Below are 25,009 nucleotides of genomic sequence, written 5' to 3' on the forward strand. Positions count from 1 at the left end.
ACACGTATTAGTCTGTTTACTTCATGCTGACCCACCTCGGCACACCGACTCCCGAAAGGGCGCGGTCCATCTAACATAACTGGATAAAACGTAGATGCTAACAGAAACCTGCACATACGACGAGCGTGGCAGGGTATGATACCCACGAAACAGCCCACACCACTACAACAATGTCGTGATTGCACGAACTCAACATGGCCGCTTCAGTAAATAATACCACTTCATTTGCTCTAAACTTCACCCCAAGCGCGCGGACAGAGCATCTTTCCTCGTCAGCTTTTTCGTTCCTCGGTGATATAGAGACAATGCGCATTACGGCCGGCGGAACACACTGACTGCGTCCGCTGTATCGTTAAAGTTGTGCCTTATCTATCGCCGGCGCGTGCGTAGAACGGGCGTAGCGTTTTAGCGGGTCTTGATAAACGCGAAGTACGTTTGTTTACGAAAGCCTACGCTGCGCTCAATAAGCGTATGTGGGGAACAAAGATTGCGCCCGCAGTATCATGGAAGTTTCTCTGCGGCGCACTCTTCACACTGAAATGTCGTGGAGGAACAAAGGACCTGAGGCCCCTAAGCGATTTGGCGAGCTCATGGTCGGGAGCGAAAACGCGCAACCCATATTAGAACTAACAATAAACATTCCCGTCGCGCACTCGTAGCCCTCCTGCGAGTTCATCGCTGTAACCAAATAAAGAAAATGAAAGTAGCGAAAGTACTGCTCACCACGCTGTGACTGTCAGGTTACATCCTCTGACACGAGCACTGCGGTCACTAGAGTTGAGGGGCATGAGGGACGGGCCGAGAAATTAGACGAGGGAAAAGGTTACTATTTACGTAATGGGCAACGTGGTAAAGGACTGAATGAATAAAAGCGACTATGCCAGCATACACACAAAAAGAAACTTAGCTTGGGCCCTTACTTAGACAAAATATTATCCCTGTTCTGCACACCAGCACCTATTGGTTGTCCTAGAATGGTACGACTTTTCAGAGAGTCAGTGTTTTATCACAACGTGGTCGGATAATTAATTGCCGCTTGCTATAAGTCTCTCTGATTGTTAATTCCCTATGACTTTCTTGCATGACTGGTGCAAAAACAATCCTTAAGCGGCAACCTCAGTTAGTGTGCCTCCATTAATTTCGCTAAAGGGATATCAGACACTAAATTCCACGTTACTCACGTTCCCAGAAAATTGAGGTGCCCGTCGGCACTCGACTTGAGAAAGGAAGTCAGTCACGCTGTATATGACACGCAAAAGCTGCAGCTTGAACGCGTTCAAGTCAGGCACTGCATTAAATGTGAGAACCGGTGACCGCATGAAGTCAAGGGGCATTTATCAATTCGGCAGTTAGGATGCTGCACCTCTTAATAACTTCTTGTGCACTTGAACACAGTTTCCAGACAATCTGTCGTAGTGCAATCCTAGTGGAATATTTTTTTTGTATTTTGAGTTGTGCTGCAGTGCTTCTGTGCCTACGTGCCTTACTTTTTACGTACGCAGTTTCTCTATGACAATAGACACCTCTATCTGGTTGCCATGTCGGAAGTCAAACTGGGACCTCCTATCCGATGCATGGAATCCGATTTCCATTGGAGTGCTGGTGGCCACGTTGTGCACAGCGTGTATTATGAACAAAAAGTAGAAGTAAGTCTTGAATTCCATAAATTCCCTCATGTCCTTTCCAACGCCCGTTATGTAAAAAGCGTGAACCTTGAACATTATCGTCATGCTTTCTAGAAAAAGATCACTTGTGCAAACGAACAGTACCACGCTGACAAAATTTTTTGTCGAAAGTCTATATGATGCTTATTGCCATGTGTCTACAAAGTAAACAGGCTTCTTGTAGCCTGTTCTATGGACTAGTCTATAGAGAGTATGTGGACATATGGCTGTAGACTTTTTGTAGGCTAGTCTGCAAATCGTGGATGTCTATAGAGTGCCTGAAAAAAAGGCATTTATCTGGGAAACATGTTTTCTCGTATATTCAAATTACAATCCTAAGCTATCATGCACCTTATGTGTAAGTCGTAAGTTATGACTTCTCTGACACTATTTTCAAAATTTGCATTAGTTCAGTAAGGCAATTGCACTTGGCGGAGAACCTAGAGGAATTAGTATGTATGCTGCACTTCCGCAAAAGTGCTTGCGCATGTGATCTACGCCACTCGTGGTGGTAGTGCTTGTCTAACGTCGTCTAACGTCGGTCATGCTTTTCTAACGCAGGCAACAGCTTCCCCGTACATCCACTTTCACAGGGTAGAATTGAGGCGGATTTTGTTTATTTCTCTAGGTCGACCTACATTCCCGGAAAGCGTTCTTGTTTTTTTTTATGACATTCCAAATTTCTGGGTCAGCTTAGAATCAAGGCCGGCTTAGACGTGAATACATACGGTACTTTTTCAAGAACAATCGGCATAACCAGATTGGTATAAACAGATCGGTATAAGCAGAGAACTAGCTATATGATCAAGTTGGCGAACGATAATGTTGAATGCAGCATCATGAAATATACTAGTCTCCCGCTCTTCATTGAAGTTAGAAGTGGGTGTGGCACTATTAATATTTCACATAGAAGGCACCTCCAGACTGACCCACCTGGAGGAAATTGGCAGCCGCCTTTTCCTGTCCCCCACTTCAATCGTTTCTCTTTTTCTCCCACATTTCCATCTTTCCTGGCTTCACGTCACTTCTTACTTCCGTATTTCTGGGCGGCAAAGCTTAAACTTGTGTGTGATAACCGTCCTTGGTTATACATATTGTTAAGGTTAATGGTTAAACGGGCTTTATTCAAGGGATGAGATTGGTGGTAAAGTCAAGATGGCGTCCTGAGGCTGCACCAGCTCACGTCTTCTTCCTCTTCTCCTCACCTGGCTCATGCCGTAGCAATCCCCGGTTGCCAGACGAAGCCCGCTGGGCAAGTCCAAATCACTCGGAATGCGTAAGGTGAAACCGCTTAAGACGGGCAACATGTACTAACTGGGTCCGGCTAGACCGACGACCAGCCGACGTCAAACGTGCCACCACGTACGTCAAGTCACTCAAGCGATCTACAATGACGAATGGGCCCGTGTACTGGGGTAAAAACTTTTCGCATAAGCCAAGTTTACGTTGCGGAGTCCACAACCACACAAAGTCTCCTTTGGCGTACGAGACAGACTGGTGTCGGCTGTCATAGCGCTCTTTCGATCGGTGTTGCGATGCCACAGTACGAAGACGAGCGATACGCCTGGCTTCTTCGGCAAGACAAAGCGTCTTGGCAACAGAGTACTCGCTGTGAAAGTCAAACGGTAGTATAGTGTCAAAGCAGCTTAGCAGTGAACGTGCGTACAGGAGATAAAAAGGACTGTAATCGGTCGTCTCATGCTTTGCAGTATTATAAGCATAGGTGATGAAGGGGAGTACGACATCTCAGTCCTTGTGATCGGAAGATACGTACATGGCCAGCATGTTAGTTAGAGTTTTGTTCGTACGTTCTACAAGCCCATTTGTCTGAGGGTGATAAGGCGTTGAATGACGGAACTGCGAACTGCAGAGACGAAGCAGTTCTTCTAAGGCGTCCGCAACAAACTGACGACCGCGATCGCTAATGATCACACGGGGGGGGGGGGGGGGACCATGTCGAAGAATAATGAATCGAAGCAAAAAGTGTGCAACGGACGCAGCTGTTGAAGATGGACGGACCATGTCGAAGAATAATGAATCGAAGCAAAAAGTTTGCAACGGACGCAGCTGTTGAAGATGGACGGCCGCCGTTTCCGCGTAACGGGTCAGATGGTCGATACATACGATCACCCATCGGTTGTCGTTAGATGATCGAGGAAATGGGCCCAGAAGATCGATACCCACTTGCTCAAATGGCAGACGAGGCTGCGGCAGAGGTTGGAGAAGACCTGGTGGAGCGGTCGTAGGGCGCTTGTAGCGTTGACATTGTTCGCAACTAGCGACTTTAGTGCTTGACTGTGTGCCGCATTCTGGGCCAGTAAAAACGCTCCTGTGTCCGGTTCAAAGTTCTGATGAATCCTAGATGGTCAGAGGTCACATCGTCGTGCATGGATCTCAGTAAGTCCGTTCGCCTACTCTGCGGCACCACCAGAAGGAAGCGGGCGCCTTTAGACGAATAATTGGTCTTGTAAAGCAGGCCGTCACGGACACAAAATCGACCCGTGGCTCCAGGACGCGATGTGGCTCTAAACAGCGGTTCCAAACTAATGTCATTTTCCTGCTCTGCTTTGAAAGTCATCGAGTCTGGGAATGTAGAAGAAATGGGAGCAATACAGTCATCAAAATTGTCTTCGTCACACTCCGTCGTCGTCAGAGGTAGGCGGGAGAGACAGCCCGCATCTGCGAGGCGACGCCCGGACTTGTAGGAAATAGGGAAGTCGTACTCCTGCAGCCGAAGAGCCCAACGTGCCAGTCGTCCACTCGGGTCCCGGAGATTCACCAACCAGCACAACGCGTGGTGGTCTGTAATGATAGTGAACGGGTGTCCGTAGATATAGGGCCGAAATTTGTGGTCAGCGAAAACAGCTGCCAAGCATTCTTGCTCGGTCACAGTGTAATTGCGTTCCGCCTTAGTCAAAGAGCGACTAGCATAAGCCACAACGTGTTCAGCTCCTTGATGACGTTGCACAAGTACGGCGCCGATGCCGATGCCACTGGCATCAGCGTGCACTTCCGTAGGTGCGGAGGCATCGAAGTGACGCAATATGGGCCCTGATGTTAGCAGAAATTTTAGCGACGGAACACGTCGTCACAAGCTGATGTCCAGTTGAAAGGGACGGCTTTTTGGAGACGACATGTTATGGGGTACACCACGTCGGCGAATCTTAGAATGAAGCGACGAAAATACGAGCACAGGCCCAAGAAACTCCTCAACTCCCGCACTGACTTGGGTGCTTCGAAGGAGCTGACTGCCTCAATATTCCGTGGATCTGGCCTCACACTGTTTTTGCCGACCAGATGCCCAAGTACTAACGTCTTGGTTTCTCCGAAACGACATTTCTTGGAATTTAGGATAAAGTCGGCTTGTTTGGCACAATCCAAAACAAGATTGAGACGGCTGTTATGCTCACTCAATGTGCTGCCAAAAATCACCACATAATCGAGGTAGCACAAACAAATTTCCCATTTAAGTCCTCGGAGGATAGTATCCATGAATCATTCGAATGTTGCTGGCGCGTTACAAAGGCCGAAAGGCATAACGCTAAATTCATAAAGACCGTCTGGTGTCACGAAGGCCGTTTTCTCCTTATCGTCTGGGTGCATGGGTATCTGCCAATACCCTGATCGCAAATCCAGTGATGAAAAGTAAGCAGCGAAATGTAGACAATCGATGACATCATCAATTCTAGGAAGCGGATACACATCCTTTTTGGTCACCGCATCCAGTTTCCTGTAATCAACGCAAAACCACCACGATCCATCCTTCTTCTTTACTAAGATTACTGGTGCTGCGCACGGACTAGAAGACTCTTGAACACACTTTTCCGCAGCATGTCATTCGCCTGTTCAGAAATAACTGTCCTCTCTGTTGAAGAAACGCGGTAAGGCTTTTGCCGAATGGGGTGCGCAGATCCGGTGTCAATTCTGTGGCGAGCACGAGAACGCGGGACTGAAGCCTGCTTGTCGCCTTGTGTGAAATCGAACACAGAAAAATGTGCCCACAAAACTAGTGCGAGAGCGCGGCGCTCATGTGAGGGCAGTGCCTTGTTGATCCTTCCTAGGATCTGCTCTTCAGAAATGCTTCGTTGGGGATCACTAGTATGAGACTGCTCCTCCTCGTTTAGAACTGTAATGGAGCTGTAAGTAATCTCGTCAAATTCAGCGAGCTTCAACTCACGCGGGAGAACGGCAGGGATGCACGAACAATTGAAAGCCCACAAATTTGAGGTGCCATTCACTTCTCTCACGACAGAGCGTGGTACAAGTACATCTTTCTTTGCGCAGCTCGACGTAAGTGGCTCGACTTGCGCGTCAAACGATGGAAGGTTGGCAGCAGCGAAATTGACAGGGATACGAAACAGCGACCAAGGCGGTAGCAGCAAACTGTTCGAAACAACACAATAGTTTTTCACTGGTAAGGATGTGTCGGCAAGAGTGGCGAGAAGCGCGCTATTCAAAGTAATTTCGCCTGTGCCACAGTTAACGGATGCACCACAATCCTGAAGAAAGTCAATCCCGAGAATCACATCATGAGTGCATCGCGGTAGTACGAGAAATTCTGTTTTAAAATCTTCTCCTCCGAATAAAACACTTGCAACACAAATACCAAGGCACTCTCCACTGACACCACGAAACGTCACACCATCATTCCACGGGAACATAACTTTCCGACCCAGCCTCTCTTTGAAAGTCACACTCATGACGGAAATGGTAGCACCAGTATTCACTAATGCTGTTGCAGGTATACTATAAATTAACACACGCACTTTGTTCTTCACCATCATAATAGGCAGAGGAGTATTTCGCAGAGACGCAGACTGTCCGGCGACCTTACCTCCATCGGCCGCGCCGGCTAGCTTCCCGACGGCGGTGGAGACGTAGCACGTCGCCGTGGTGGCGGTGAAAGGCGTTGGCGACTGGTTGGCGGGCATCAGGCTGCGGTCTAAAGCTGGCGAGCCACTCCAACTATACTGACGGAAGGTATTCCGAGGTGGCGCACCTGTGGTGTTTGCAGGGTCTATCGGCCAACGGTCGTCATAACTAACACGTCCAAAATTAGGCCAAGTTGGTGGTGGGCCATATGTTGTTGTCTGTCGGCGCCGGCGACAAAAACGAGCAATGTGTCCTGAGGCGCCACAGCTGTAACATACAGGCGATGCGCGACCGACGTTGTATGCCTCGGAGTCAACCCTGGGACGCTGCGAATAATAAACGCGATCTTCCGAATTCCGATTCGTGGTGGTAGCTCGACGAGGTCGTTGATCGTGCGTCATGTCGTCAGGAAAGGTACGTCGGTGCTGTCTCAGCTGATCGACGCGACAGTCTGCAACGCCTGGCATGGCAGACAATGCTGACACAGCAGATGCATGTTCTTGAGGTTGGTTGGAAACGCAACCAAGCTGTTCAACATCCGCCCCTTTGGTGTGTCGTTCAAGTTCTTCGCGGACAATTTGCCTTATAGTTGCCGCAAGGTGAAATTGAAAACTGTAGTTGTCGTTTTCGTCAACGCTTGCCACCGTTCTGACATTTGCTAGCCTGCCAAACTTTGGCGTCATACGGTGCAGCTTCAAGGCCTCAAACGTGCGGCAATGCTTGATGAGGTCGGCGACCGAGGCGAGACTCTCCTTTCCAATTAAATAATTGTAAACATCCTCGGCTATGCCTTTGAGAAGGTGTCCAACCTTGTCCTCTTCGGACATTCGAGGATTGAGAGTCTTGCAAAGCTTCAGGATCGCCTCTATATACGTAGTACAGGTCTCACCTGGGACTTGAGCGCGCTGAAGCAATGTCTGCTCCACCCGCTTCCTTTTCGTGGTGGAATCGCCAAAGCACTCTGTGAGGTGAGCAACAAAGCTGTCCCACGTTGTGAACGTATCTTCATGGTTCTCGAACCACACTAGCGCAGTGTCTGTGAGGAACAGAACCACATTGTCGAGCTGAGTTGTGCAGTTCCAGCCGTTGTACTTTCTCACATGCTTGTAGTGGGTGAGCCGTTCCTCCACGTCCTCGCCGAATTTTCCAGAGAAAGGTCGGGGCTCCATCTGATGCATCCAGGCGCCGGTTGTTCGCACTGGAGCAGCCAGAGAAGGCTGTTGGTCGCTGCTGTGGGACATCGGGATCTCAAGTGGTGTTGGAGGCAGTCGAGCGAGGCGTCGGCTCCGGCGTGGCACTTGCTGCAGCAGCTCCGTCGTCTTGGTCGAAGTACCCAGCATCTCCAGCACAAAACTGTAACGGTTAATGTTAAACCGGCTTTATTCAAGGGACGAAATTGATGGTAAAGTCAAAATGGCGTCCTGAGGCTGCACCAGCTCACGTCTTCCTCTTCTCCTCGCCTGGCTCATGCCGTAGCAATATTATGGTGTTGCATGGATGTAGAAGTAGCGCATGCAAAACAAACAGTCCTTTTGTATCCCCTCGTTTGGCTCCAAGGTAAGTGCTTCGCATTCCCACTGAACGAAGCGTTCATTTAGGGCAACAATATTTCCTTCATTTCCCGATTGCACCATCAAAAGTGCGCGCAACAAAGGAACCTTCATGTTTTTTGACAAGACCAAAGAAAAGTTTCCAAAGTATCAAGTGACGCAAAGAGAGAAAACAAACATCTGTACGCGAGGTATCACCATTTTTTGCATCATGGTGTCTCACTGAAACGATTGGACTAGACTGTAATGTGAGCAAAATGGCTAGCAGCGACTTGTTACCTCAGCTGTGTGATAAAGGGCTGCACAGTAAGCTTGTCGTCTTTAGAGACACTCCAGTCACCTTCAATTACTCCTCATCGATCAATTAAGAGCCCGTGGCATACTTTCCAAACAGAATCTGTCGAAGTCAGTGAGACAGAGCTCCTCGATGGCTGGAAGGAACAGAATGCGATTAAAGTAGAGAGGATTAAAATAAGACGTATGACAAGGAGACGCCCACAGACCTCCTAATGCTGACATTTGTTCGAAACTACCTACCCGAATCAATAGGGACAAAATATGTCAAGCTCTAGTTGAGGCCATGGGCCGTATAACGTAAAACTATTCCAATATCTTTTTATTCCAGTCTCGTGACGTCAAACTTGCGCAACGACCGACGGAACCATCAGGCGATAACCGGCAGCGCTGTTTAAATAGTTCAATCAAATTCACTTCCTGTTTATAGGACATCCTTTTTTTGCTTTTAAAGCTAACTGCGTTACCTACATTGAGCAGATTTTCATATGAAAATTGCTGACGACAGGCGAGGAGCACGCTGAAGTGGAGAGGGGGTTTCATAGGTTTCGTATATGACCGGATTAAGAGGGTGGTGCCGGCGTCTGTGACTGGTCCACTTCCCTTTACTTAGTTTGCGGTGGCTGGTCGAAAATCGCGGCAGCGTGGAACGGAAGGTTCGAGATGTCACCAGAACAGATCCTCTGCAAAGAAGAGCTGGCAGAGCATGTCGTATACGTGCTGAAAGGGATACATAACGTTATACTGCGACGCAAAAATTTCTATTATATGCAAATAAATCCATGCTCCCAGGTAGCTCCGAGTAGCCGGTGTCAGAGAGATAAGCGGGCAGCCACCTTCTATATCTTTCGTAACGGGGCAATTTCCCGCTATTCAGAAAAAATTCAGTTTAGTTCGGCATATTAATGCATCTTTATCGCATACCCATCTTTTTCACGAGGTGAGTATTTGCAGTTTTGGGACATCGCATGACAGACTGGTGAAGTGGGTGCCGTCATAAAACGTTTGACTAATAGCAGTGGGCAAATTCCTGAAAAGATGCCGAATCAGAAATTGGTATTATTGTTTTGTTTATTCTAATCATGCATTGTCGGTGTACACACATCATATCATATTCTCGCTGCTTTTGTGGCTTGTGTCACAGACAGGCGAAGTGGGGGTGACCCGAAAACATTTTGACAAATCGTGGGGAGCTGATTGCAGAATTGGAATAGTTTACGTTATAGCGCTTCATATGTGTCAAATCCGCGTCGACGTTTCAAGTGCCCAAAATTCTGTCATTGCTCCGAGTCGTGCCGAGGTCGTGTGAGATGTGCTAACTGCGGTGCGAGTCACCATGGAGCACACACCTGTACCAGTGATCCCCATCGCACCAACTGCGATTGTGGACACCTTACATATTTTAGATCACCTCCAAGCTGAAAAAAGGAACAAATCATAAAGTCACACAGGATACCTCGCACGCCGAAGCAAGGAAACGACTCTCCATTCGTCAAAATGACACGTCTGCAGATGTGACGTGTGAGGGGGTGGCGCCACGTCGTTCTGCGCCATCTGCCCGGGCCACACGAATTGGGCTGTTGGCTGTGGCACCTGCCACCTGAAGAGTAGTAAGTAAAACTACTACGGCCACCATGCAAAAGAGTTCGACGAGCCGTGGGCATCGAGCCAGAAGACCTCTCCTCGCCAGGCGAGGCATGAAACACGAGCAGTCAACCTCCAAGGGTGAGCATCGAGCGCCTTACAGGGGATACTGGACGTAACATAGGCACCTTTGGTGCCGAACGAGCCGTGCGACTCAATTTACCGTGGTGAGAAAAAAAAAACAAAAGAACAAAACAAAAACAAAAAACAAAGGACCCTGAGCTATAATAATAATTTTCTCCTTCTCGCCGAGAATACTCCTGTTATATTATTACTGTGGCTAAGCAGATAATGTATTTCAATGTTAGGGCCGGGCTCATTCGCTATCTTGACGTAACTGAAGTCCTATCCGAATACGAGCCGAGGGTGTTCTGTGTCCAGAAGACTCATTTAAATTACAGACAACTAAATTTCCTACGATAGTATGCAATTTTTCTGAAAGACCGTGACGACGCTGTTTCCTCGTCTGGTGGGGTGGTAATTATTGTCGACGCGTGTATCACTTGCCAACAGAAAGCCCGTCTGATTCCTCTCGAGGCAGTGTCTGCGCGAGAAATTCTCTTCAATATGCTAGTGACTATCTGTTCCATTTACATACCACCTAGCGACCCGCTCAGCAAAACAGGACACTACAGACTCATTGACCAGCTCCGAGAACCATATTTTATTACCGGTGATTTTAATGGCCATAACACTATTTCTGCAAACTACCGGTGTGACACGAGAGGCCAACTAATAGAAACTTTCTTGTATCTTCTACTGTGCGTCTCTTTATTAAAAATGAGCCCATTATTTACAGTGTCCAACATCATTCATATCCTTCGAAAAAGTATCAGTTCTATCTGCGTCAGTAATTCTGCATTTAGAATAGGGTGTAAAAAAAGATCCCCTTGGAAGCGACCACTTTCTTGCAGAGCTAAACCTGATGCAGCAACATGAATGCAATCCAAGTCTTCATTGGTGAAAACTAGTCTTGGGAGACTGTGACCATTTTAAGGAATCAAGTTATTCATCACGAGATTTTTATCAGTATATTTAGCATACATGGCGCAGTAGTGCATTTAACGTTTCATAATAGACGAAAGAGTAAAATTCATTCCAAGCACAAACGATAAATCATGCAATAAACGAGTGCTTGGTGTAATAATGAATGTAGGCAGTCGCAAGATAAGCACAATAAAGCTTGGTGCATACTACGCCAACACCCAAATTCGGAAAATCTTATCAAATTCAAACACATCAAATCGCAGGAAAAGCGCACGCGAAGCCAAGCAAGGAGGGCAAGCTGGGAAATATTTATCTCCGGGATTAATTAGTACACACAGAAGGCGGAAGAATGTGGCCGGCTGATAATGTTCAAGCAGATGCATGCGTTGCGCTCGGTGAATGAACAAGGAAATGCTCTTAGAGACCAGGCTGACGCTCTTCTTGAGCACTTAGCTCTTTGTACTATTCCTTGTCTTTCATGAAATACAAAGAAACGGAAGAACGCAAGGCTCTGGACCGTCACTGTAGCCCAAACGATCCTTATAATCTGCCTTTTAGCGTTGCTGAGGTGAGAGTTTCCATTAAGGCATGTCATAGCGTGGCACCGGCTCCAGAAAGACTTATGCATGACATGACTAACAGCTTCACGTAGGCATGCAAATCACACTACTCACACTTTTTAATACTACCTTGCCAGCTGGTCATCTTCCATCAGCATGGAAAGAGGCTATTTGGAACAAGGTAAAGAACCAGCTTCAGTGACAACTTATCGCTCAACTGCGCTTTCATGTTGCCTCTGCCAGTTAAAAATGGTTAATCACAGCCTTGAACAATGTCTTGAATGGAACAAAATATTTGATTTCTATGAGAATGAATATCGAGAAGGCCGATAAACAACGGATTATCTTGTGTGTGTAGGCGCTAATATGCCTGACGCTTTCGTTCCTTGATATGGAATAGGGTGGGACACCATATGGCGCTATGGAATGCTCCGACACCTGTCGCGACTGGGTATCACGGGGAACATGCTTGACGCTCATTTACGCATAAAACTAGACGTGCTCACCTGTACGCGTTTTATTGAAAATATGAACCTGCTGCGCTATTCACTACCTCCAGGCATTTTCTATTCCGACTACGTAGACGACCTGCAAATAGGTTTCAAATCCTGCAACCATCAGTGTGCGAGAGACAAGTACAAAGGACTTGAACAAGGTGCCTAAGTGGACCGATGAAAAGGGGTCCGAAGTTGACCTCCACAACGGTTCTTGTGCTGTTTTCACAAGAAAGAAAGGGCTTTTTGCATATACCAGTATCCAAATTTATATGCAATAAATATATTTGAATAAAGAGCACAAGGTTTTAAGCTTTATACTTGACGCTAAACTTAGTTTCACTCCACAGGTAAATTTTCAAAAGGTAAAATGTGTGAAAACAACGAACCTAGTAAAACATTTATCTGACGTAACATGGGGCAGTGACACGAGCTGTTTAATGAACCTTTAGAAAAGTCTCATTCGATCACGATTGTATTATCGAGCTGTGGTATGTCACTGGGCCGCCCAGAGCGTAATAAAGATGCTAGATCACGTTTACCTGCTTGGCCACAGGCGCTTTCATAAGAAGCCCTATTTAAAGTTTATGCGTAGAATCGAAGGAGCGGTCATTCCTTCTGCAGCGAATGCAGATCAGTTTCACATATTTTCTCAATGTGCACTCTAATCTTGAACATCCGTGTTCTAAAACCGTTAACGATTGACATGTGCTACAACTTCTTATGATCGGCCCTCCGTGAGACAGCTTGTCTCACTGCATGTGAGGGAACTTTGCGAAGAAACAGATGTCCCATCCCTACAAAATCGTTTAAAGCCTCTTGATAAGCTCTAACCGCCTTGGGAGGGCGAGGTGATCCAATGTGACATATATTCTGCCGAAGCTTTAAAGCATACTCCAGAGCTCAGGATCTGAATGCATTTCCTTGAACTTCAATCAAAGTATTCTTTTTCCGAATTCTACACCGAAGCATCAAAGTCACACGCTGGCTCATCTAACGTGGCTCTTGGCCCCTCTTGCTCTGAATCCGACGTTTTGAACCCGCCAACAAGTATCTACACTGCAGAAGTCTATGTGGTATTGTCTGCGGTAAAACACACAGAGCAACTAAAAATAGAAAAAGCAATAATATTCACAGCTTCACTGAGTAAAGTAAAAGCGTAAATATATTTACAAAAGCACAAGAACCGTGTTCTTCCTGAGCTTTGCTGACTCTTGTGCAACATTTATTATTATCGTAGCCATGTGATAATATGCTGGATTTCTGAGCATAGAGAAATTGAGGGCAATGTGCTTCCTGACAAAATCACCGCATCAATAGCATTAGAAAGTATTATTAATAAATTTGCTGCCAATGCCACAGATCTGAAGCATTTGCTACGAATAAACTACGAAGCTGCTGTTGCAGAGCTCTGCAACAAAAAAGAAGCTTCCCGTGATTAAACAGCACTTAGGTTGCTAGCCCTCCATAAAAAAAACACACTAGAAAATGATGTCCTATTCTATGGACTCCGATAGGACACACGCATGGTACTCAAAATTTCCTGCTGACTGCTAATGAACTGCACAACTGTGGTAGATGTGGTCAGAGGCTCACTCACGTCCACGTCCTCCAGGGGTCTCGGGAAGCAGAACTTGAGGGAAAGAAGCACTTTCCTCTAGCATACCGCCAGCAAATACCTCTCCATCCAATAATGGTACTTGGGGCAGAACCGGTTTTGACGGCAAAGCAGTTCTAGTATTCTTAAATGATGTTGTTTCCCAAGCCAGCATGCCAAGAAATTCGTAGCACATCATTTCGCCAGAGGATGCTGCTGCGTTATATATGTTATATAGCTCATGTCTCCAGACCTAGGTGTTTCAAGCGTCCTGATAAGGTGGTAGTGCTTCTCTGGCATACATTTGTAGAACATATCATTCTTCCACAATATATATTTTATGCTGAATCACTGTAGTAGTCAATGCCACTATTCTATAACAAATACATTTCACGCCCTTTAACGCGACTACTTTTAAAGCCTCTTTATAGCCACGTCACATCTAACTCTCGTAATTCATCGCTACATTTCCATCTAATTCACCGAAGTCTGGAGCTTCTTGGTATAGTTGGCACTTGCGCCATAAAACACCACGTATCGCCAATAGGAAACTCAATAAGTGGTATGTGCTCAATACCACTCCGTATTGTCACATTACAGTGACAGTTAAGAGCATAGTAGCAAAACTGTGAAGAATGACACGAACTCTTCAATCAGCGATCCACTGCCCACCAATGGAAGTGGCACCTAAAGCACAAGAACGCTGGCACAATTATAGCGGCGAGCACAGGCGGCAATCGTCGAAGATCTGCAGAGCGGTTCAAGTGAGTCGGCGTTTATACATTATTCGCCGAAGGTTCCTGCGTAATCGCTGGTGGCCCGCGCTTTCCAAAAAGCACTCACAATTCGTCGCCCATACCATCAGATTCCTCAAGGTTCGGTGATAACGAATAGACCAATCAGTGATAACCGATACATGCAGGTTAGTCCTGCGCTGAGTGATAACGTTTAACATGTTATCCTGTGAAAACTGGTTCCTAGAAAAAGGAAAAATAAGTTCAAGTGTCGATGGTCCCGTCTTAAACCTTATCATCCCGATGCAGCGAACAAACACAAAAACGAAAAAAAGAAAGCTTTAAGACGCACTGCGTGGACGACGTGATGTTGTGTGCGACGCCGCATAGATTGCGAAAGGCTGCCTGGCACGACCTCATAGTACAGCGTGGCAATACGTCGAATTATATTGTAGGGTCCGAAATAGCGTCGAAAAAGTTTTATAAGTCCGCGTCTGCGTATTGGGGACCGAACGCAAACACGGTTGTCGGGCTGGTATTCCATGCAGCGTCGTGGAAGATTGTGGTGTCGGTTCTCAGTTCATTGCTGGCTGATGATGCTCAGGCGGGCAACTTGTGCTTCTTCGGCGTGCTGCAGATAGGCAGCGACGTCAAGATTATTTTCATCGGTAACGTGTGCCGCGTCGAGAACGGTCATCGGGATACTGTCATATACCAGCTTCAATGCCGTTATCTGCGTTGTATTTTGCACCACGATGTTGTAAGCGAAAGCGAAGGTTACATAGGCAAGGACCGCTTTCCGGTTCTTGTGTTCGGCGTCGACGAACATAGATAACATGTCGGCAAAGGTCTTAATCAGGCGCTCTGTAAGGTCATTCGTCTTCGGGTAGTAGGCGGCTTTCCCACTGTGACTCATATTGTTGTATTGCATAAGGGCATTTACGACAGAGGAAATCCACCGTAAATATTGTTCCTCTTACGGCGATTAGGACTTCTGTGGCACCATGCCATAGCAGGATGTTCTCGAAGAAGACTTTCGCCACATCTGCTGCAAAGCTTTTGAGTAGAGCTTTCGTTTTGGCGTAGCCAGTAGCCACGAGAATCCACCTATTCTCCAGTGTTGACCTAGTAAATTACCATAACAAGCCCACTGCAATCTGCTTCAATGCTCGGCAAAGTAATTCGATTGGCTTTATGAATCCAGCTCACCTTGTTTGTAGTGCCTTCTGTCGCAGCTAGTCTGGGATGTCGTGACGCAGTAGGTGACGTGGGCAGTCAGACGCCGCCAGTATACCCTTGTATTCTTGTATCCCAGGAGCACAGCGGTCGAATCCTCTTGTTGGGCGTACAGGACATCTGGACGCAGTGCTGGGGGTCCATCCAGAAGATAGTTGGGGCGAACAGGCGAGAAGTTATTGGCGGCGACGTTGGTCTGCAGCAAAACGAAGACAATCCTAGCCTAAATGCCGTACTGAGTGCTTTGCTGGTGCCTTCCAAGCACTCGACGAGGCTTTCTAGCTCCTCGTCAGCTCGTTGCTGTTCAGCGAAGTCTTCCGCGCTTATCGTCCCAGCAGGGCATCGTCATTGTCTTCGTCTAACGGTGGTAGTTCAATGGGGGCGCGTGTTTGGCTGTGGCATCAGAGTGTTTCCAGTGGGACTTGTAGACGAGTTATGCCAAATTACTGGAACCTGAGAGTCCATTGTTTGAAGCGACTTCAATGGTGTGTTAAGTTTGCCAACCAACACAAGCAGGGGGATCGCTCACGACTTTGAAGGGCCTGCCGTATAGGTAAGGGCGAAATTTCGTGGTAGCCCAAATGGTGGCAAGGCATTCTTTTTCCGTCTAGAATAATGGCTTTCTGCTTTTGGCTAACGTAAGCAATGACCATTTGAAATCCGCCTTTCCTCGGGACTAGGACGGCGCCTACGCCGGGCTGCATGCGTCGGTATGATTTTTGGTGTCGCCGTTTTCATCAAAGTGGCGAGTTTTGGTGGTGACTGCAGGCGTCATTTAAGTACTTCGAAAGCTTCGATTTGCGGCGTTTCCGACTTACACAAAAGTCTTTGACAAAGCGCATGTAATAGGCATACAGGCCAAGAAACACGCGCACTCCCTTCTTGTCAGTGGGCTGTGCAAAGTCTGCGATGGCAGATGTCTTAAAATGAAAAATTAAATTATGGGGTTTTATGCACGAAAACCACAATCCAGTTATGAGGCACGCCGTAGTGAGGCGCTCCGGAAGTGTGGACCACCTGGGATTCTTTATCGTGCCCTTAAATTATTACCATGCCCCCATCAAATTCCCGCCGCTGTCGCCGGGATTCGATACTGCGACCTCGTGCTCAGCAACCCAACACTGCAGCCAAGCAAGCACGGTGGCTTTGGGAGATGCCGTTTGATGATGAGGGTGGACTGCACGTGACGTTTGTTGATGACGTGGTACAGGAACAGAAGGTAATCGTAAGCGAAGCGCCGCTTTCCAGCCATTCGAGTGAGCCCTGATGACTTGATGGCTTCTAGTACTGCCCTAAGCCGCCTAAGGTGATCGTCGAAATTCCCGGCGAAGACAAATACGTCATGCAAGCAGACAAGAGAAGTTTGCCACTTCAACCCTGCTAGCAATATGGCCATCACGCGCTGAAAAGTTGCAGGTGCCGAGCGCAATCCGAATGACTTGACCTTGCACTCTGTAAGGCCATCCGACGTGATGAAAGCGGTCTTCTGACGATCCCTCTCATCGCATTTGTTTGCCGGTAGCAAGTCGTGATTTCTATCGATGAAAAATACCTATCGTAGGAGAGCTGATACAATGCGTCTTCTATCCGTAGCAGCGGGTATACGTCCTTCTGTGTGAACTTTTTTAGCCGACGATATTCCGCACGGAAACGCAGGGTCCCATCCTTTTAGAACACAGCAATTAGGCACCCGTTCCTGCGGCGAGCGTCGGTGTAAACGAGCGAACGAGTACAGTGATTGATGAAAGAGCGAACCTAATCCTTGTCACCGCGCTCGCTCTGCGGTGACAAAACATTCCTTAGTCGGTTTCTCGATTCTGCTCCAAAATGTATCTTAAAACATACACATGGCCTTTCCCGATGGGCATATTTATTAATTCTCGTTCCAGTGAATTTAAGTGTACGTCCTCAATTCTTCGCGCACTTACCTGCGGCTTTCTTTGAAATATTTTTCAATGCCCTGGGATGAGTATAACCCGTGTTCATCGCAGGACCGCCAGTGCAAAACTTGCAGTACACTATTAGAACGCTGCTCCTTATTCTTTGTGGCACCGAACTGTCCCATTTATGATGAATTTCTAATGTTTTTCATCTGTAGTTTTCAATGTAGCTAACCCACTTGTCCCTAATTTATTACGTAGGGTTCGCCCCTCTTGCGTAGCATATGATGTATAATCAGTTTAATGGCCAGTACTTCAAGCTGCGAAGCCTGTAAGTATTCTGAATGATCGTTCTGCTCGCCCTCGCAGAGATGGGAGAGCCTTATCATTACCGTGCTGTTGCTTCTGATATTTCGGCGATCGCTCAAATTTATTCCCTTGACATGTTACTAAGTTATATATACTCCCGAAATGCTATTTTCCTATTTTCCAGAATACAGACGATGCCTGGGAGAAAAAGTAAGTAAAAATATGTTGTTCAGTAGGGCATAAGCAAATGCCACAATACGATAAATGCCACAACACGATAAAGCAACTCAGTTCTCTTAATCGACAGGTTATACGTAACAACGATTGTGTGTAAGCTTACATGTTAGTTTGCAATCGCGAGAAGAATGCAAAATAACTACTTGCCCTCATTAAGGCAGCGTTTTATTTACCATATTCTGACACCCAAAAAAACGTTCAACTACGCAATACACGTAACTCTACAACGACTTGAGTTTTTTTATTGTTTGATTGTTTTTAATGTGTAAGCATTCTTGGGCCACTTGCCCAGAAAATCTCTCCGCTGGTGTTTCTGTTCACCCATAGCGCATAACACAATGTGCTTGATAAAGAAAAATGGAACAAATTCGAAGGGGAAAATTTGAAAGAAAAAAATCGCAGTTTCGCCAGAAAGGCGAAGCATTCATTGCAATAGCAAATTAGCGAACAGCCGTACGAATTAAGGATAGCACATTTAACGGGCGTATCAACCCATAAACAGTCGCTTGCTCACTAAATTAATAAGCGTTGTTCCAGCGCCCACAGCAAACACGAAATTATTACACTCGATGACCGCGGACACTCGCAGTCAAAATGCTGGCTTGAGGAAACTCGGCAGCAGCAGCGAGCGAAGTAACCTTCGTGATGTCTATCACCTCCACGGAAAATGAGCGCCGAGAAAACGCAGCATGCGCAAAGCTAGGAGCAGCTGACGCACCTCGACTCTGGAAGAAGGTCGCTCTCTAGATGCGACCGCGCGCAGTCGCCACATGTGCAGTTGCAGCCGCAGTAGAGCGCCGCCCACTTCTTTCCCTCCTACCAATGCCTCGCAACGTTGGGTGCCTCGCACGCGATGGAAGACGGCGTGCTTCCTCCCCGCTTTCTTCTTGTTGTTGTTGTCCTGAGTGGCCGTGACACATACCCACAGTGGGGGATGGGCCATGAATGGGGTGGTTCAATTAGGTGCATAAAAATAATAATAATAACAAGGCAGTTAACAATTTAGGCGTTGGAGTTTAAAAGTAAACGTTTCATGTTTGGAGAAACAAGGAAATAATCAGAAGAGAACCGGGTATAAAATACTAATAATAATAATGATAATAATAATAATTAATAATAGATAACAAATCAAAGAAAGCTATGGTTGGGAGGGAGAACGATCAGTCTAAGATGGAAGTCGATTGGTTTCAATGTGGTAATTATGGATTGCCAAGCAAACTTTTCTGTGACTGAACCCAATAGTGGAGGCTCCAAAAGATAGGATCACAGGCACTGATAAATTTAGACCAATAGAGCGCAGCGGGATTTCGAGTAGTCGTTTTCTTCTAATAGAAAAACGTCTGCAAGACAACAAGAAATGGTCTATTGTCTCCGCTTCGCCACAGAATGAGCATAATGGTGACGGGACCAGACCAGACTTGTGGAGGTAGAAGTACCACGCAGGTATACGGCAGCTCAGCCTCGTGATGGACACTTCAATTTTCCCTGTTCGGCAAAAATATATGTGCCAAGGGTGTAGGAGATGTCGGTAATCCGCAGAGCTGGTAATTGCGGAGCCTGATACTGCCTGTATAATGACACTCCCGCAAAATCTAGCCGCAGTAACATGAGCAGTCATAGGGCAGCAAGGGAGAATCGGGCCACTCATCGATGCCTTGGCTAGAGGGTCTGCAATTTCATTTATTATTAGTCCTTTATGGCCAGGCACCCAAATCAAGCCCACGCTTCTCAAGTACCCAGGTACCAATAATTGAAACGTCCTCATCACGCGAGAATTACTAGAAGCAGTAAGGGATGAGCACAATGATCCGTGACTATCACGGCTGACGTAATTGATGGTCCTAATTTGTGTAACGCCAGCACCACGGCCATGAATTTGACTAAAAACATCGGTATGAAATCTGGCAGCCGGAGAGAAAATGCCCGATCGAGAATTGGGGAAAATATTCCTACACCTGACATTTCTTCAAATTCTGAAGCATCTGTGGCAATTACATTGTTTGAAGGTTCTTCAGATGATCTTGTAATATACCGTCTAGAATACGGTGTGGAAGTAATTTTGCATTATTAGGAAAAATGTCATTGAATTGAATATCTGTTGCAACAACTCTGTCTGGAATAGAAAATACATCGCATGTGTGCCCGCCCAAAGAGTCAAGTAATTTTTGCACGAATACAATTTACGGAGTATGTAGTCGTGGCCAGATGACACCGAAAAACAATGCAGGTTGTGAAATAAGGATTGTTCGGGGATGACGCAGCGGTGATTCCCTCTCACGCGGGCGAGATTGAGCCGCGATCGTCGGCTCCCCTCGCACGTACTTCACTAGCACATACACGGTAGGGAGTCCGGGAACTGTGTTATTGTTCTTGGACTTCATATGTAATATCACGACAAAGGCAGAAATGCGCCTGGAGTGTCCATATAATTGCTATCACAATAAAATACGGCAAATACAACGAGTGGAAGCATATGCTTTGTGCGAGTGCATAAAGAGTCTCAACACCAGTAGACGCAGGCACACACACACACAATCGCAGCCGCACACAAATTATATTGAGCGTTTTGGGTTCAGCGGAACTGCTGACTACTAGCGAGTGCGACAGACGCCTTGAACACAACATGGTTTCAGAGCTAGCATGCCCATAATTAAGAAGCGCAATTCGAATCCATTCTGTCTGCAAGAAGCATTTACGTCCTCCCTACCGTGCAGCCGCTTATGAGCGAAGATGAGATTTGAGGGTCTTTCTTTGGACACTACAAACGAATTTGTGCCGTTGTCAATGTCTCCGCGATATATATATATATATATATATATATATATATATATATATATATATATCGGATATATTGTACATAGGAGAAGCCCCGAGCCGCATTATGCTATTGGTGCAACTATATACGTATACACTTTTCTGTGTTCCTCAAAAGAAAATTTGGTTGATTTATTGATTGAACTATACCTAAACCAAACAGGAAGCACCGATGCTCCGCATACACTTATGCATTTTCTTAATTTCCAGGTTATTGGAACTTGCATACACAGCTGAGAGTGGTAATAAATATGTGGAGCTCATTGTAAAGGGTAAGGAAACCAAGGTCTTCTCTCTCTCTCTCTCTCTCTCTCTCTCTCTCTCTCTCTCTCTCTCTCTCTCTATATATATATATATATATATATATATATATATATATATATATATATATATATATATATATACACGCCGCGATGATGTGCCAGGCAATGAAACCGACGCTGAAGTAGCGCGCGAGTAGAAAAACAGAGACGAGAACGACGTCGCGTTGACTGCGCTGATAAAGTGCTTTTACACGTCCTCGACACCGGCTTTCCCGTCTCCTACTAGGCTGTGAGACTGGTGGAGGTGCGGGGTAGGATTTCCTCATGCTCGGCACCCCTTCGCGGAGCCATACATCGAACACGGAATCACCTGCCTTCGTCGAAACTCCTGTTCACCGGTACAGTCGCCGCCTGCTGGGCCTGACGCCCGAGTTCAACCCTTCGCAGGACCCTGCAGGAACGCGTCTACCTACTTCAGCCATGGCTACTGCAACTCCATCGCAGGTGACGCTACAGAATTCTAAGATCCCAGAAAGTTTCCATGGTGACGCCTTTGGAGATGCCCAAGATTGGCTGGAGCAATTTGAGCGTGTCGCCAGTTATAATGACTGGGGCTCCCAGCAAAAGCTGGCTAATGTCTATTTTGGGCTTCAAGACAGTGCGCGAACGTGGTTTGTGAACCGGGAGAGAAGTTTGACCACATGGGATGCCTTCCGCACCCAGCTGCTAGACACATTCACTAGCAGCGACAGAAGAGACAACGCGCAGCGCCTGCTCGAATCCCGTATTCAAAATCCAAACGAGAGCGTTGTCATGTTTGCAGAAGATATGACCCGCCTTTTCCGCAGAGCAGACCGTGAGATGGCCGAAGAAAAGAAGTTACGCTATCTCTTGCGCGGAGTGACGGAGGAACTGCTTGCCGGACTCGTGAGGAACCCACCGACGACAGTGGCCGAATTTATCAAGGAGGCTACCGCTATAGAACGGGCACTACAGCAACAGTACCGCCAATATGATCGGAAGAACTCACCGGTGAATGCTTTAATTCTACCTGAGAGCTGCGGCACGTCTCTGCGTGAAGTCACCCGAGAGATTGTGCGAGAAGAGATCCGGCAGCTCGGGATTTCTCCTATGGCACCAGCGGTGGCTTCTGTCGCTGATATCGTTCGGGAGGAAGTTCGGTCGGGCACTGCCTGCCCGACCGGCAGGCAGTGCCGCGACGATTAACCTACGCGGAAGCTCTCTGTCGTCCACCCCCCGCCACTTCGATGCTGCTGACACCGTCAACCACTACGACGCAGCCATCACCGCCAACCCCGACGCCCTATTTTCGAGAGTAACAGCCGCCGCCAGCTATGCCGTATCGCCGCCAGCCGATCGCTGCGCCTCGATCTTACGGCGAATCCCCTGCCGGTTACCCGTTTCGCAAGCCCGATTTGTGTCGCACCGCTGACCGCCGGCCGCTATGCTTTCATTGCGGCGAAGCAGGACATGTTTACCGCGCGTGCCACTACCGCGCAGCTGGGTATCCAAGGTTTCCCAACTGCAATTACCCGGTGTTTGATGCTGCACGTACCTGCGACGAAAATTCTACACACTTTCGGCCGGAAGATTCAGTGACGCCTCGATGGCGTTCCCCTTCTCCGGCTCGTTACACCACACCAACCCGTCGCGATTTTCCCGACACCTCTAGGGGCAGGTCCCCTAGCCCGCGCCGGGGAAACAAGAGGCAGCGACCTCCGGAGGTGAGGTTGCAAACCGTCTAACTTTGCAAGAGCCCCCATCAGCGACGGCCGGCGACTCTAAAACTCCGACGACTCCAATCACACCCCCCGTAACCGACGCCGTCAGCGCCGATCTTGCCATTTGCATTGACGGCCACCAAGTGGTTGCTCTCGTCGATACTGGTTCCCATTTTTCGATAATAAGTCAAAAGCTGGCAGACAGGCTGAGAAAAGTGAAGACGCCGTGGACTGGGCCCAACATCAGAACTGCCGGCGGCCAGTTGATGACGCCTATTGCAAAAGGCACAGCCAGAATAGTAATCAGCGGTGCAAACCTTTGTCGCCACCCTCGTCATTCTCTTTGAGTGCTGCAAGGAACTTATATTGGGGATGGATTTCTTGAGAGAGTACGGTGCAGTGATTAATGTCCGTAACCTCGTCGTCACATTTGTTACGAGCTCAGACGACGTCGACCCCGCGGAACGCCAGCGAACCCGCTTACGTATCGCCGACGACGACGTCACGCTTCCGCCGCGAAGCTGTTCCCTCCTACCTGTTATCTGCGACAACTTGAACACCGGGACTGGCGTCGCCGAACACATCGACGCACTGGTACTGAGTCAAGGCGTTTCCATCGCCAATATCGTAATTAACGTACACGACGGACGTGCTGAACTCCTACTGACGAATTTTAACAGGGAACGTCGACACGTTGTTAAAGGCATGGCTGTTGCTTACTTCGACGAATTTACCTCACTACAAGACTGCCTTTCCGTGGAGCACGCGACGTCCCCCGTGGCTATGCCTGCCCCTGTGGTTGACATGAGTCCCACCTTGTCGCCCGTCGAACGCAACAGCCTTCTTGAGCTCATTGGTGAGTTTAAGAGCTGCTTCTCATCAACGTCACGAATCAGCCAGACGCCACTAACTAAGCACCGTGTTGTCACCGAAGCTGACGCCAGACCAATTCGGCAGAATCCTTATCGCGTAGCACCGAAAGAGCGCGAGGCAACACAAACCCAAGTGAAGACGATGCTTGAGGACGGGGTTATTCGGCCATCTAAGAGTCCTTGGGCATCGCCTGTCGTATTGGTGAAAAAGAAGGACGGTAGCCTGCGCTTCTGCGTCAGCTATCGAAAAATCAACCACATCACAAAGAAAGACGTTTATCCGGTACCGCGTATCGACGATTCACTGGACAGGCTACGAAACGCACGTTTCTTTTCGTCGATGGACTTGAAAAGTGGCTACTGGCAAATAGAAGTTGATGAGAGAGACCGTGAGAAGACCGCTTTTGTGACACCCGACGGACTTTATGAATTTCAGGTGCTCCCCTTCGGTTTGTGTTCTGCGCCAGCAACGTTTCAGCGACTAATGGACGCAGTACTCTCAGACCTCAAATGGGAAACCTGTCTGGTGTACCTCGAAGACGTGTTTGTTTTCTCCGTCACATTCGAGGAACACTTACGGAGACTAAGGTGGTCTTTGAAGCAATACGCTCAGCTGGTCTAACTTTAAAACCTGAAAAGTGCCATTTTGGCTTTGACGAACTTCAATTTATCGGTCACGTTGTTAGTCGTGAAGGTGTCCAACCTGACCCTGATAAAATCTCTGCCGTTGCTAATTTCCCAACGCCATCAGATAAGAAGGCCGTGCGACGTTTTCTGGGCCTTTGCGCCTACTACCGACGCTTGATTGCGGAATTTTCACGCATCGCATGGCCATTAGCACATCTCACCAGAGATGATGTCCCCTTCGTGTGGGGCGAAGACCAGCAACGGGTATTTCACGACCTACGGCAACGGCTGCAGACGCCTCCTGTGCTCGCGCACTTTGATGACGACGCTCCTACGATTATTCATACCGACGCTAGTAATGTCGGCCTTGGCGCAGTGCTTGCACAGCGGCAGGACGGCACCGAAAGAGTGATTGCTTACGCCAGCAGGACGCTATCAAGGACGGAGGCTAACTATTCCACTACAGAAAAAGAATGCCTCGCACTAGTGTGGGCCGTCCTGAAATTTCGGCCATATTTGTATGGCCGGTGTTTCACCGTTGTCAGTGATCAGCATGCACTTTGCTGGCTGACTAATTTAAAAGATCCAGCTGGTCGGCTTGCGCGCTGGAGTCTTCGGCTCCAAGAGTTCGAC

The 25,009-nt window shown here is 47.6% G+C and overlaps 1 protein-coding gene across 8 annotated transcripts in view; it reads left to right on the plus strand.

The window, feature by feature from the left end:
* LOC129383447 (uncharacterized) overlaps positions 1 to 25,009 on the plus strand; it is a 110,119-nt gene that overhangs the window by 36,894 nt on the left and 48,216 nt on the right. For 6 of the 8 annotated variants that reach the window (XR_008611352.1, XR_008611353.1, XM_055068022.1 and 3 more), the window contains 3 exons: positions 1,503 to 1,646; positions 18,006 to 18,031; positions 21,083 to 21,144. Coding sequence is in view for 4 of the 8 variants with exons in the window: in XM_055068022.1 (XP_054923997.1) it covers positions 1,503 to 1,646; positions 18,006 to 18,031; positions 21,083 to 21,144 (232 nt within the window). In the remaining 4 variants the exon portion in view is untranslated. The remainder of the gene's footprint in view (positions 1 to 1,502; positions 1,647 to 18,005; positions 18,032 to 21,082; positions 21,145 to 25,009) is intronic. The other 2 variants (XR_008611351.1, XR_011895965.1) reach the window with 2 other exon arrangements.

Source organism: Dermacentor andersoni, chromosome 8 (genome assembly GCF_023375885.2).
Source record: "Dermacentor andersoni chromosome 8, qqDerAnde1_hic_scaffold, whole genome shotgun sequence".
In the NCBI taxonomy this organism is placed as follows: Eukaryota; Metazoa; Arthropoda; class Arachnida; order Ixodida; family Ixodidae; genus Dermacentor; species Dermacentor andersoni.